At 47.8% G+C, this 13987-nt stretch overlaps 1 protein-coding gene across 1 annotated transcript in view; it reads left to right on the top strand.

Moving 5' to 3' along the window:
• Nucleotides 1-849: 849 nt before the first annotated feature.
• FPGS (folylpolyglutamate synthase) overlaps nucleotides 850-13987 on the top strand; it is a 158419-nt gene continuing 145281 nt past the window's right edge. The window contains exon 1 of the mRNA XM_069236954.1: nucleotides 850-1121. Within this exon, the coding sequence (XP_069093055.1) occupies nucleotides 1011-1121 (111 nt within the window). The 5' untranslated portion in view covers nucleotides 850-1010. The remainder of the gene's footprint in view (nucleotides 1122-13987) is intronic.

Raw genomic sequence — 13987 nt, 5'->3', positions numbered from 1 at the left:
TACTGTAGTCATATATTGAATGAGAGAGTACCAGCACTTCTGTGTAGTGCAGTAATATATATCGAATGGGAGTACCTGCGCTCCTCAGTACTGCAGTAATATATTGCATGGGAGAGTACCTGCACTTCTCAGTACTGCAGTCATATTTTGACTGGGAGAGTACCTGCACTTCTCAGTACTGCAGTCATATTTTGACTGGGAGAGTACCTGCACTTCTCAGTACTGCAGTAATATATTGCATGGGAGAGTACCTGCACTTCTCAGTACTGCAGTCATATTTTGACTGGGAGAGAACCTGCACTTCTCTGTTTCTATTTAAAGTGGTCTGGACAGACATCTCGATACCAAACCAATGGCTATAGGACCAGCAGGGTCCGCTCCTGGACATCAAGGGGCGAACACGCGCCCCTATTGGGTTTCCAGAGCGGCGGGCCTAGCGCCTCGAAGAACCCACAGGCACATTACCTGCTCCTGCCGTAGAGAGGGAGGAAGAGGGCGGGAGTTTGCGCGTGCGCACTCTGCGGTCCAGGCCTTAAATGGTAGTCCCGTGGCGAAATGGGATGTCTGCGCCTGCGCACTAAACGGCGGTTGTCGCGGTCTAGTTGTTAAATGGTAGTAGTGGGTGGGGGAGAAAAGGGGTGGAGGAGAGTCTGCGCCTGCGCACTCGCTATGAGTCGGCGGTTTAGTCGTTAAGTAGTGGAACTCTGTGACGCACACAGGTGCTGTGTCCATTGGGTAGACAGAACTACGATGACGTCAGGGGAGGGATGCCGCAGCGAATAGGCTCGCCGAGCAGGGCGCTCGGTGACATGCAACGGGGCGTGAGGTCAGAGGGCGGGGCGTGAGGTCAGAGGGCGGGTCACGCAGACATGGCCGCCGGCTGACAGCTCGGGGCGGGCTCTCCGCACGTGGCCGGGGGCGGGGCCGCGCTGACATGGAGATGGTCGGACGCGCCGGGGGCGGCTGAGGTCGGCGGGCGGGGCCGGCACGTGGCTCCGGTGGGGCCCAGGATGGTTCCGCGGCTCAGCGCCAAGCACGCGGCTCTTCTGCTCCTGTGCGCGGGGAGAGGCCGGGGGTACAGCATGGCGGCGGAGGCGCGGGCGCTGAGCGTGGAGTACCAGGTGAGGGGGGGTCCTGGGGGCTTAGGGGGGGCGCTGAGCGTGGAGTACCAGGTGAGGGGGGGTCCTGGGGGCTTGGGGGGGCTCGGTGTGGAGTACCAGGTGAGGGGGGGGCTGAGGGGGGGGCTCTGAGCGTGGAGTACCAGGTGAGGGGGGTCCTGGGGGCTTGGGGGGGGGGGGGCTCTGAGCGTGGAGTAACAGGTGAGGGGGGGGTCCTGGGGGCTTGGGGGGGGGGGGCTCTGAGCGTGGAGTAACAGGTGAGGGGGGGGTCCTGGGGGCTTAGGGGGGGCTCTGAGCGTGGAGTAACAGGTGAGGGGGGGTCCTGGGGGCTTGGGGGGGCTCGGTGTGGAGTACCAGGTGAGGGGGGGCTGAGGGGGGGCTCTGAGCGTGGAGTACCAGGTGAGGGGGGTCCTGGGGGCTTGGGGGGGGGGGGGCTCTGAGCGTGGAGTAACAGGTGAGGGGGGGGTCCTGGGGGCTTAGGGGGGGCTCTGAGCGTGGAGTAACAGGTGAGGGGGGGTCCTGGGGGCTTAGGGGGGGCTCTGAGCGTGGAGTAACAGGTGAGGGGGGGTCCTGGGGGCTTGGGGGGGCTCGGTGTGGAGTACCAGGTGAGGGGGGGTCCTGGGGGCTTGGGGGGGGGGGGCTCGGTGTGGAGTACCAGGTGAGGGGGGTGTTAAGTTGGAGTACTGAGTGAGGGGTGAGCTGGTATTTGTCCAAAACCCCCCGTGACTCCGAGTACAGCGAGTAGACTGGCACTCGGAAAGGGAGGGGGCGTCAGAACAACATGTTCGTTGCTCCAGCTTGGATCAGTAAATATAAAACCCTGCAGGAGCGTTCAACGATCACCCTGTCGGACAGGCGCTCCACCCAAGAGTTTAGCCTTGTGGAGTCTCGTCTTGTAAACAGCAGCACGTGGTGCATCGGGGAGCACTGCTGCTCAGCTTGGTTTTTCTGCTGCTCAAGTAGATTTTCTAGCTTTCCCAGCACAAACGGACTCCACTACCTGCACTGAGGAACACTCGCCGGCTACTCTCCTAGCACCTGAAAATCGCCCTAAGGGCCACCAATACTTGTTTTGGCGAGCAGCAGTCCAGAAAAAAAACTCCGCTACACAGCACCCTCCAGAAATTGACTGGAACTCCACATTACATGTGTAATGCAGAGTGGCCAAAGCCCAGCGTACTCTGATAGCAGAGTTTATCACCCACTCCTAGTCTTCATACTTTGAGACTCTTTTGGGGGGCACCAGTGGTGCGCAGGGGCAGTCTGTTAACTGTACAGGTGGCTCTTACGGAAAGCTCCCCATCCTAAAGGTGTTAAACTGGCATCACAAAATGCCAGATCAGTTCTCTTCCCAGCGGTTCAATACTACGAGTTGCAGTCATGGTTCCTCTCCACCACTACCAACTTCCCTGACAAGTGGGGCTATGTTGCCAAATTGAAGTGAGCTAGGGCTCTTGTAGAATACAAACCTGACTTTCTTAGCAGTGCAACCCAGAGTGCTGTCTGAAAGTAAGCCAAGATGACCGTAATCTTTAGGGAACATCACAGCTATCCATTTGACTTCCTAATGGGAGTTCCATGCTATGGTATTTTATGGGCATTGGTATAGCTCACTAGCCCCCCATATAGTATCTCGAGCACAGGAGGCCACTGGCATAGAGTATTAGATGAGGTATTTTGGTTCCACATTTGGTCATTAAGCTCCGAGAAGGGGAGAGTCTCCTTTTCATGAAGTACTAGTAAAAGTTGTTCTGCGCATGCTGCTAGCTGAGGAGTGATATTCTGTACGCAAAGTGCAGGGAGAGGTCACGGAGGATTAGATGGTGGCTGATAAACTGGTGAGGACTGGAAGCCAGCCACTGCCATAGATAACTAAGTGAGGAGTAGGTCAAGGAAAGCCAGGTTAAGGACTAAAGTGCATGTGTGAATTATTTTGGTAGGGGTGAAATACGAAGTTGCAGTACCTTGGGGGTGGGGAAGGTGGAATGGCATAGTATATGAAAGGAATTGAGAGGCTGTGGTACCAGGTAAAGAGGATGAAATGAGAAGGGTGACCATGCCCTGCCCTGGACATGGAGTATCAAGTGACAGGACGCCAGTGGCATGGGGTTTAATGTGATGGGCAGGACATTGCTTTGGCCCAGTGTGCCAGGTGCCGAAGCGGAGAAGGCACTTCCCTGGGCATGAATCACCCTGCAGGTCGGGGACAAGGACCCTGTGTTTGGACTGTGAGGTGAGAAGGCTGAGAGAGCTTTATTGTACCAGCCCAGGAATGACAGGGACTCCTAACCCCACTGTCCCTGGCCAGGAACATCAAACCAGAGGTTTTTCCTCCTGTAACAGCCCATTATGGTGGGACCAGGGCACGGAGAACCACAACAGGATAGGCAAAGTGCCTAAGCTGAGGTCTCGATGTAAAAAGAGGGGAAGGGGCCATGGAACTCCTGGTGATAAAAGGTCTTGCACCAAGAGGGCTGCATGAGCCTTGCTGATCCACAAGGGTCAAACTGGGATTACACCCCAGCGATCTAAACGCCCGGGACATCTTGTTTGGGTGGTCAAGGGCAACAAGTTTTCATGTTTATTGTCCTTGGGACAAGTAGGCCCAACCCTCTGCTGCACAAACCCTTTGGCTGCCAGTTTACAGAGAGGGGAACTGTCTGCAGTTGAGGTAATGTGTGTCCCAAAGTTAATGCTGTTCGAACTTGTATTTATAGTTCGTTAATTGAAAACCTTCATTATTAGGGTGAGCGCTGTAGATAAATGTTTTAAGGTCACACTGCACTACTGACAGTCGTTCCAGTACAAAAAAAAAGTGTACAAACATGTTTGAAAAGTTTAACAATATGGGGCTAAGTATATTGCTCCCAGAATGCTCTCTGATTAGATGCAATGTTTGCAGAAGCTTGTAAGCAAGAGAGAAGAGCCTTTGCTTTTAAAATAAAATGTTCAGAAAAAATGCAAGTAGGGAATTTGTTTTCGCTACTATGAAATTTTAGGTGCTATTTCTTTGAAGCGTCATTTAGTAAAATATGTTGATACATGCTAGTATTTCCAAAAAACATTTCTAATGGAAAATCAGTGTAACCATTTTCAACACGATTATGGGACACATGAAAATTAACACACTGACAAAGCCAACTGATCCGACATTTGCTTTTGTGAGTCTTTTAGTTTCATCAATGCGTGTCTGGTTTTGACATGGCTTTTGTAACACTTTATTGTTGTGGGAGCTGCTAGGCCCTCACCATTGTAGCAAACACTGGCAAAAACAAAAAAACAAAGTTTTTGAACTCTAAAAGCACACGACATCTGTGTCATAACAAAGGCCCCGCAGCCGCCCTCCTGGGGGCCTCTTCAGCACCTGCCCTGAGTGAGTCTGAAGAGGGGGCCCACTCCATGTTCTTTGCAAAGGGGCCCCCTCCAGTTTCGTTACGCCACTGTAGTTCGTGACACTGAACAAACTACTTTGTGTGCCAATATGGTCCTTGTGGAAGAGCAGAATGCGATCACTCTCAGTAAAGCCAGCCGATAGAGAAATAGAAGTTTAATAAAAAAAAAAGAAAATGTCTAACGCCAGACCTAATTAGGGATCAAATTCTTAAAGAAAGTCACACGTGCACCCATGGTATGTCTTTGAATTAGTGTCTTTCATGAGAAGTGTACCAGGAAATTGTACCCGTCTAAAATATTTGTTAACTGAATTTTAGCATGGGCAAATATGCATGTGTAGATTTGCTAATGTGAAAATCTACTGCTGGGCTAAACGACCTTCCCTTGCCTAAAGATAATATAAAGAGTCTAGGTTTTTGGCTGGACTCTCGTCTCGCAATGGAATGCCACTCGAAGAAACTGGCGGCTAATTACTCATTGAGGACTTGTAGGAAAAGTTTCACATTTCTTCCCTTTGTAGCTAAAAGGCTCATTGTCCAGGCTCTTATACTGTCTCGCCTGGACTATGGGAATGTTTTTTTTTTTTTTTAGCTCCCCTTATGTTTTGAAGAGACTGCAGGTGGTGCAAAATGCTTCCGCCTGCCTTCTAATGGGTACCCCGACACACCACTCGGCCAAATCATCTCTGGGTTCTCTTCATTGGCTCCCCAATGAACAGAGCTTTAATTTTAAAGCCACCTGCTACGTGCATCGGGCACTCCACAATAGGGGGGGGGGTGGACTTTCTTCGGCTTATTATAACCTCCATATGCCCCAGAGATCACTTAGATCTTCTTCTGCTTCCTTGATCAATACACTGCGGTTTTTATAAAGCAAGAAGGGGAGGCAGGTCTTTTGGCTTCAAGGCGGGTCACCTATAGAATTCCTTACCACTGGAGCTTCGACTAGAGAACTCGGAACTTCAGTTTCGTAAAAAGCTCAAGACTTTTCTTTTCTTTATGGTTTGTCAGCTTTGCCTGTTTAATGGTCCTGCATTAGAGCTGGGAGGCCTCCGGGTAGCCATGCGCTCTATAAATCTCTAATAATAATACTGAGCATAAGCAAATTCATTTTCCCTCCAGCTCCTTTTTTTCTCCAACCCTGGAAGAAGTTCTAATTCTGCCATTGTCGAGAGTAAATTTCCAGCCTTTCTTATTATGGGAAAAGATTAGAGCAAAGCTGGTGAAAATCCTTAAAACATGCCAGTAAGTTTGCAGACTCAAAGGCATTCCAGCCCTGGAACTATTGCTTACTGCTTCCTCCAGCCCTAGAATGCAGTTCTGCGGAAAGGTGGCAAAATAAGGAAATTGCTACAGAAGGGATTGAAACTGCAAGTATTCAAAGCCTTACTATGGTAGTAGCCCTGGCATAATCAGAGAGGTTATTATCAGAGCTCTTACATAATGAGATTGCTGCCATAATTTGTCGCCGCACTACATGGCACCAAAGAGACAAGTAGATCTTTTTACAGGACAAGTAGATTTGAGAAGCAACCTGTCCCCTGGACAAGTTGATATTTTAATAAATGCCACACCCCTGAATATTCTCTCCTTATAACAATTATGACCATGATTCAGGCCAACTTGATATCCATATTACACAATGACTATTTGAACACCCTTGATATGTTTGAGTGACCCTTCTAGTTTCTCTTGTTACTCCTTCGTGGCTGTCTTGTCTTTTTAGGGGGAATTGTTAGCCTGCAACTCTGATGGTGGGCGGTGAAGGTGGTATTCTATTGGAATTAGCATGGCAGATTTAATTTAGGATATAAAATGGCAAAATTTTTCATTTTTTTTTGCTGCAGATGGAGGAAGAAGGTACATGGAAGTGCTTTAGTAATATGCAGGGCCAGTGGAATTATGAGGCAGGAAAAGATGAAATTATGAGGCAGGAAAAGATGAAATTATGAGGCAGGGTTGACCAATTTATGCAGCAAGAAAAGTCGAGTTATGAATTTATAATGCCAATAGCTCTGACTCCAGCAAATGTGAGGCCTAATGCATTGCAACTGCTTGTTACACTTGCAGCGTGTCTGGGATACACTGCACCTCACTGGTACTAGTTTGGCCACCATTCTGTAACTTATTGCTATATTTAGGGGCCAATCAACCTTTGCAAAGGGCCTTCCGCTGCACAACAAGAAGTCACTACGTTTTAGTAACTTTTGAACTGTTTGAGCTTGAAACAAAAGTTTTTAAGTCTGGCGATTATGCAGCAGATGAGACTGGGTGGCAAATCTGTACTTATGCAAAAAATGACACAGCTGCACTATTTGCATAATTCTAGTGGCCATAATAACTACTTGTGTACATGGCAAGCATACTTTTGTCTCGCCTCTCTCCTACTCCCAGCCTGTGGACACTGTCGACTAGTGGTGGGATCAGAAACTGTGGCTCTAAGCAGTTCTTAGATAGATAGACCTGCAGCTGCTCTGCAGGTTTGTCCTGCACCCTGTGTGGAGTAGACTCTCCTAGCTTTGGCCAAGTTTCCTGCCTGTGAGCTGGGGGCGGGGCTTGTGTAGGAAAATGGCTCCTTGTTGCAGCAGTTATCCCCCCCCCCCCCCCCCCCCCCCCCAAAAAAAAAACACTTTTTGCCTGCTATTGATGCTGACTTGACTGAGAAGTGTGCTGGGACCCTGCTAACCAGGCCCCAGCACCAGTGTTCTTTCACCTAAAATGTACCATTGTTTCCACAGTTGGCACACCCCTGGCACACAGATAAGTCCCTTGTAAAAGATACCCATGGTACCAAGGGCCCTGTGACCAGGGAAGGTCCCTGAGGGCTGCAGCATGTGTTGTGCCACCCTAAGGGACCCCTCACCTAACACATGCACACTGTCATTGCAGATTGTGTGTTGGTGGAGAGAAAAGGGTAAAGTCGACATGGCATCCCCCTCAGGATGCCATGCACACAAAATACTCTAGCAGGCCTTAAAGCCCTCAGGCAGGGTGCAGTATACCACAGGTCAGGGCACAGCTGCATGAGCTATATGCCCCTACAGTGTCTAAGTTCATTAAGTTAGTGAGTTATTAAGTGTATGGTCTGGGAGTTTGTCAAAACGAACTCCACAGCTCCATAATGGCTACACTGAATACTGTGAAGTTTGGTATCAAACGTGTCAGAATAATAAACCCACACTGATGCCAGTGTTGGATTTATTTAAAAATGCACACAGAGGGTATCTTGGAGATTCCCCCTGTATTTTGCCCAATCCTTCAGTGCAGGACTGACTGGTCAGTGCCAGCCTGCCACTGAGACGAGTTTCTGACCTCCTGGGGTGAGTCTTTGTGTTCTCTGGGGCCAGAAACAAAGCCTGCTCTGGGTGGAGGAGCTTTACACCTCCCCCCTGCAGGAACTGTAACACCTAGCAGTGAGCCTCAAAGGTTCAGGCTTCGTGTTACAATGCCCCAGGGCACTCCAGCTAGTGGAGATGCCCGCCCCCTTGGACGAGCCCCCACTTTTGGCAGAAAGTCCAGAGGGATAATGAGAAAAACAAGGAGTTACCCCCTCAGCCAGGTCCACCCCTATGGTGACCAGAGCTGAAGTGACCCCCTCTTGGAAAATCCTCCATCTTGTTTGGGAGGATTTAGCCCAATAAGGATAGGGATGTGCTCCCCTCCCCAAAGGGAGGGGAGCACAAGGAGGGTGTAGCCACCCTCAAGGACAGTAGCCATTGGCTACTGCCCTGTGACCCTAACACACCCCTAAATTCAGTATTTAGGGGCGACCTTAAACCCAGGACTTCAGATTTCTGACGACCTACAAATTACTGCTCAGCTGAAAAACCCCACAGAGAAGGAAGACAACTGCTTTGGCCCCAGCCCTACCGGCCTGTCCCCAACTTCAGAGAACCTGCACCAGCGACGCATCCTTCGGGCCCTTCGACAGAGGACTGCCCTTCAACTACAAAGGATCAAGAACTCTCATGGACAGCAGACCTGTCCAAACAAAGAAAGAAGAAACAATCTTGAAAGGGACTCTCACCTCACTCCTGAAGCGTGATTTCCCACCACTCTGCACCTGACATCCCTGAGAAACCAATGACCCAGAGAGGATCCCTAGGAGACTCTGACGTGTCCACCCTGGGCTGACCCCTCTGCACCCCCATGATGCCTGAAGAGGGAATCCCGAGATGCCTGGAGAAGCACTGCACCCGCAGCCCCCAGGCCCGTGAGAAACAGACCACCGGTGCAGCAGTGACCGGCAGGCGTCCCTCACCCTTGCCCAGTCGGTGGCTGGCCCGAGAAGCCCCCCCTGTGCCCTGCCTGCAACATCTGAATGACCCCCAGGTCCCTCCATTGAGTCCAAATGAAAACCCTACACCGTGTTTGCCCACTGCATCCGGCCGCCCCTGTGCTGCTGAGGCTGTTTTGTGTGCCCCACTGCTCTGCTAAACCCCCCTGGTCTGCCCCCCGAGGACGCGGTACTTACCTGCCAGCAGACCAGAACATCCCCTGTCTCCATAGGCATCCATGTTATTTTGGCTCCTGTTTGACCTCTGCACCTGACCGGCCCTGTGTTGCTGGTGCTGGGAGTTTGGGGTTGACTTGAACCCCCAACGGTAGGCTACCTAGTCCCCGGAGACTGAACTTGTAAGTTAGTTTACTTACTGTGATAACTAAACTGTACTTACCTCCCCCTGGAAATGTTGAAAATTGCACTGTGTCCACTTTTAAAATAGCTTATTGCCCTTTTAGGAAAAACTGTGTACATTACTGTTTTGGTTCAAAGTTCTAACTATACCTATGTAAAGTACCTTACATTTAATGTTCTTACCTGCAATCTGAATCTTGTGTTTCTAAAAATAAATTAACAAAATATTTTTCTGTATAAAAACCTATTGACCTGGAGGTAAGTCATTGAATGTGCATTTTCACTTGTTGCTTGTGTGTACAACAAATGCTTAAAACTACCCTCTGATAAGCCTACGGCTTGACCACACTACCACAAATAAAGTATTAAGTATTATCTATTATTGCCTCTAAGCCTCTGGGGAACCCCTGGACTCTGTGCACACTTTCTCACTTCGAGATAGTATATACAGAGCCAGCTTCCTACAATGTTTTTTTTTTTTTTCTCTCCCCCTCTCTCTTCTTCCCCCCTCTCTCTCCTTGGCTTACTTGCTATTTATCTTCTGTGTGTGGTATTCTCATGTAATTTATGCATGCATTGTTATCAGAAACCTGTTATCAGTAATCTCTCCTTTTTGACAAAATAATAATGTAATTTAAAACCAGAGCAATAAACCCCGCAGATGGAAAGATGCCTAGACATGGGCTTGGAAATGTTTACGCAACACCAGTCAGTTGCACTTTCTGGATTGCAAACACTGCACAGAATAGCTGCGGTCAGCCACAGAAGGTGGCAGGTGCAGGCGAGGACCTGTTGACGCAGAAAGCGGTGCTTGATTCTGTGAGCTGAACAAACCAAACCCAGGTCTACAACAGCAACTTTGGAAACTTCTCGCAATTGATTATTAACAAAGCAGTTACTATTTGGGTAGTTCCTATACTGTGACCTTCACTGTACATATGCAAGACCCAGGAGGACACTTGCGTAATGGAAATACTCACCTAGGGAATCACAGCATGATTCATGCTCTGCCCCCATGCCACTATCCAAAGTTCATCTCCTGTAATACTGGATTCTAGCCAGCAAAAGGCAAACATTCACAAAAGTTGTACGCCAGGAGAGTTAGATTAGCTTGGCTTAAGTATGAAACAGAACAGGCTGATTGTTGTGATGCCCTGTTGCTAGAGGAAGCTCAGCAGTGGGTGATGTCCAGCTGATGCAGGATGCAGCAACAAGGTGATGGATGTTATGCTTGAATTAATCTCAGCCACTGGTAATCGCTTGGGGCCACATCCCAATCCATTGGCTTTTGCCCACACGCCACCCCGGTTTGGACCCAGCCATATGCAAATCAGTCTTGCTCCTGCTTCAGTGGGAACAGTCCAGCCTAACCTGCCAAGCTTGTACAGGTTGGCAGACTGCACAAACTGGGTCTGACATTTGGTCATAATTTGCATTGTCAAACCGGTTCAGAAAAACGTCAAATGTGTAGTGTCCAGCTGTTGCAGTAAAATTGCAATGGGTAGAGGAACACTGGACTTGCTCGCTGCATGAGCATCTCAGGCTGAAGGCTGTTGACAAAGAGTGGATTAACTTGAGCAGTTTGGAAGTTTGTCTCACGAAGGAGAATCTTTGCTTCTTGGACTCTGCTAGCTTCCTGAGATGGTCAGATTTACTTGATAATCAAGATTTACCACATGATTACAGGGGTGTGGAATTTAATAACATATTTGCTTGTCCGTGGGACAGGTTGCTTCTTAAATCTACTTGTTCCTTTGGTGCCAAGTAGTGTTGCCCCCCGTGCTTTGCGACCCTTATGGGTGAGTAGCTGCTCTTTACAGATATTGATTGAATTATGGCAGCAATCTCTTCATGTAAGAGCTCTGATGATAGCCTCTCTGATTATGCCAGGGCTACTACTACAGTAGGGCTTGAATACTTGCAATTTCAATCCCTACTGTAGCAATTTCCTTATTCTGCCGCCTTTCCCCAGATTTACATACTGGGCCTGGAGGGAGCAATAGTTCAGGACTGGAATGCCTTTGAATCTTTGCAGACCCACTAACTTGCATGTTTTAAGGATTTTCACAAGCTCTTCCCATATCTTTTCCCCATACTAAGAAAGGGTAATAATTTACTCCTGAACAGGGCAGAAGCAGTTGTTCTTCCAGGGTTGGGAACAAAGTGGTTGGAGGGAAATGGTAAGGGCCTGGCAGTTCCTGCAACAATTAAGTGTGACAAAAGCCCTGTCAAAACAAGATACGCATTGACAAAACCAAAAGACTGACAACCAATGTCGGATCGGTTGGCTTTGCCAGTGCTTGTTTATTTTCATGTTTCCCATAATCTTGCTGAAACTGATTACACTGATTTTCCATTATGAATATTTTTTAAATACTCGTATGCATCGTAATAGTACCTCACATTTTGCAGTAATTTAGCAAAACATTTCTTCTGTTTGCATTTCTTTTTTGAACATTTTATTTTGAAAGCAAAGAATAATCATTCTTGCTTACATGCTTCTGCAAACATTTGTATCTAATCCAAGAGCATTCTGGGAGCATTATATGTAGCCTCATCGAAACGTGTACTTTTTAAATTTTATTATTAATACTGGAACCACTATCAGTAGTGCAGTGTGCCCTTAGTGTTTACAGAGCGCTCATACTGTTTTTTTTTTTTTTAAAGCTTTGCATTAATGAGCCATAAATACAAGTTCGAACAGTATTAACGTATGGACACACATTACCTCACCTGCAGACAGTTCAGTTCCTTGTAAACTGGCAGCCAGAGGATTTGTGCTGCAGGGGGCTGGAACTACTTGTCCCAAGGACAAAATACACATGAAAACTTATTGTTTGGGGTCAAGGACAACATGTCCAGGGCATCTGGCTATAGGAGTTCCACACTCCTGGATTAGTCAAGTATGACATAGTTTTATATTTATTGCTTCCAGGGGTATCCACTGTAAGGCGCCCTGGACTGGTGGAAAAACAACTGAATTATATCTCCGGGAATAGACCAGTTTGTCTCTTCGATGGCTTTCGAAGTAGCAGTGGCTGACTGTGTTACCTGCCAGAGTCCAGCCTGGAAACTACCACAGCGTGAACTTCTGCTTTTAGTTGGCTTCGGGCTAGGAGGTTTTTGATTTTTCTTTTGGGTGTGTAGGTAAGAATTAGCCAATTTAGTGATATTTGTGGGCTGCTTGAGACAGTCTTCTCCAGGGTGAAGTGTGGAGAGGATACTTCTGGGGATAGTTTATGGGCTCAGTAGTGCCAGAGTGACTCATTGATTCTACTAGTCTGTGGATCTTCAGGCAGTGTCCTTGGGTGACTTTATCAGTTATTCCTTGAACTTGGTCAGCAATGCAAAACACTTGTTGGCAAAGCCAGCAGCTCTCGACTTGTTGACCTATTGCCTTTGCTCATGCTTTTTGTTAATGCTGTGCAGCATTCTGGGGGTGAGGGAGAAGCAAAAGCAACAAGGCGTGCATGATGCAATTGTCATTCTGCAGGTGCACGTCAGAGTGAGCGTGCATCGCCACAAATATGAACGAGTGTAAAGAAGCAGGCACCGTTCTTTTTATTTTATTTTACTATTTACTGATCCTAAATGGGGGACTCCACTTGGATCAGTAAATAAAACAAGCATTTGCAATGCAATGGGTCTGGCATGTGCTTGAGTTACAGCAGTTGGCGTTGTAAATTCATGGCTGGAGTTTTCTTGCCTTACAAATAGGTCAACTCTGCCTCATAACTTGGTCTTTTATAACTAAATCACTTCCATTTACCTTCTTCCTCTATCTGCAGCAAAAAACGAAAATGTTGCCTTTTAGCATCCTGATTTAAATCTGCCATGCTAATTCCCATAGAATACCACTTTCACCGCCACCATCAGAGCTGCTGGCTAACACCATTCCCAAAAAAAGACACAAGACGGCCACGGAGGAGAAATAAACTAGAAGGATCGCCCAAACGTAGCAAGAGTGTTCAAACAGTCAGTGTAATAAGGATGTTAAACTGGCCTGAATTATGGTTAGAGTTGTAAGAAGGAGAGATTATTAAAACATATACAATTATCACTTAAAACATTACCAGAAATAGTCTTTTGGCAATAGACTGTAATAAAATTACCATTTGTAAGAAACATGGTCATGTAAATATATTGTTGGCTCCTAGAGGGCATTACCTTTATGAAAACAAACAGGAGCAAGTAATGCAGTGTAACCATGTACTTGTCTGCTAGAGGGCATTGTCAGGCCTACTTCAATGCCACCGTAGGCCAGTCTCCCCCCCCCCCCCCCCCCCGTATGAACCCATGGCTATTTGGGATGGTCCTCGCGTAGGCCCCCCATAATGTTTTGTCCACATAAGCCATTCATGCCAAATTTGCGGCCCCCCCCCACCAAAACATTCTGGGGATTATAAAGGTACCCAGAGTTTGTGGGTTCCCCTGGAGGAGACCAAGAAATTAGCTAAAATACAGCAAAAATGTTTTTTTTTCCTTTTTGGAAAATGGAGGAAAAGTGCTGCAGAAGAAAGCATCTGTTTTTTTTTTTTTTTTTTTTTGCTGCCTGCAAATGGCATCAACAAAGGGTTTTCGGTGCTAAATCACCATCTTCCCAGCTTTCAGGAACAGGCAGACTTGAATCTGAAAACCAATTTTTTTCCAACACATAATTTTCATTTGACCTGGACATACCCCATTTTTACTATTTGTGCTTTCAACTTCCATCCAGTTAGGACGTGAGCATCAGATGATCAAAGGGTCTAGAGGTGTTTCTTCAGATGTTTGTGAGAGATGAGGTGGTTGATAGAGAAGGAAGTGTTCCAGAGGGAAGCCGATCTAATGGGAAGGATGCC

The sequence above is a fragment of the Pleurodeles waltl genome, chromosome 6 (genome assembly GCF_031143425.1).
Source record: "Pleurodeles waltl isolate 20211129_DDA chromosome 6, aPleWal1.hap1.20221129, whole genome shotgun sequence".
In the NCBI taxonomy this organism is placed as follows: domain Eukaryota; kingdom Metazoa; phylum Chordata; class Amphibia; order Caudata; family Salamandridae; genus Pleurodeles; species Pleurodeles waltl.
This window is presented reverse-complemented; position numbering and strand designations above follow the sequence as displayed.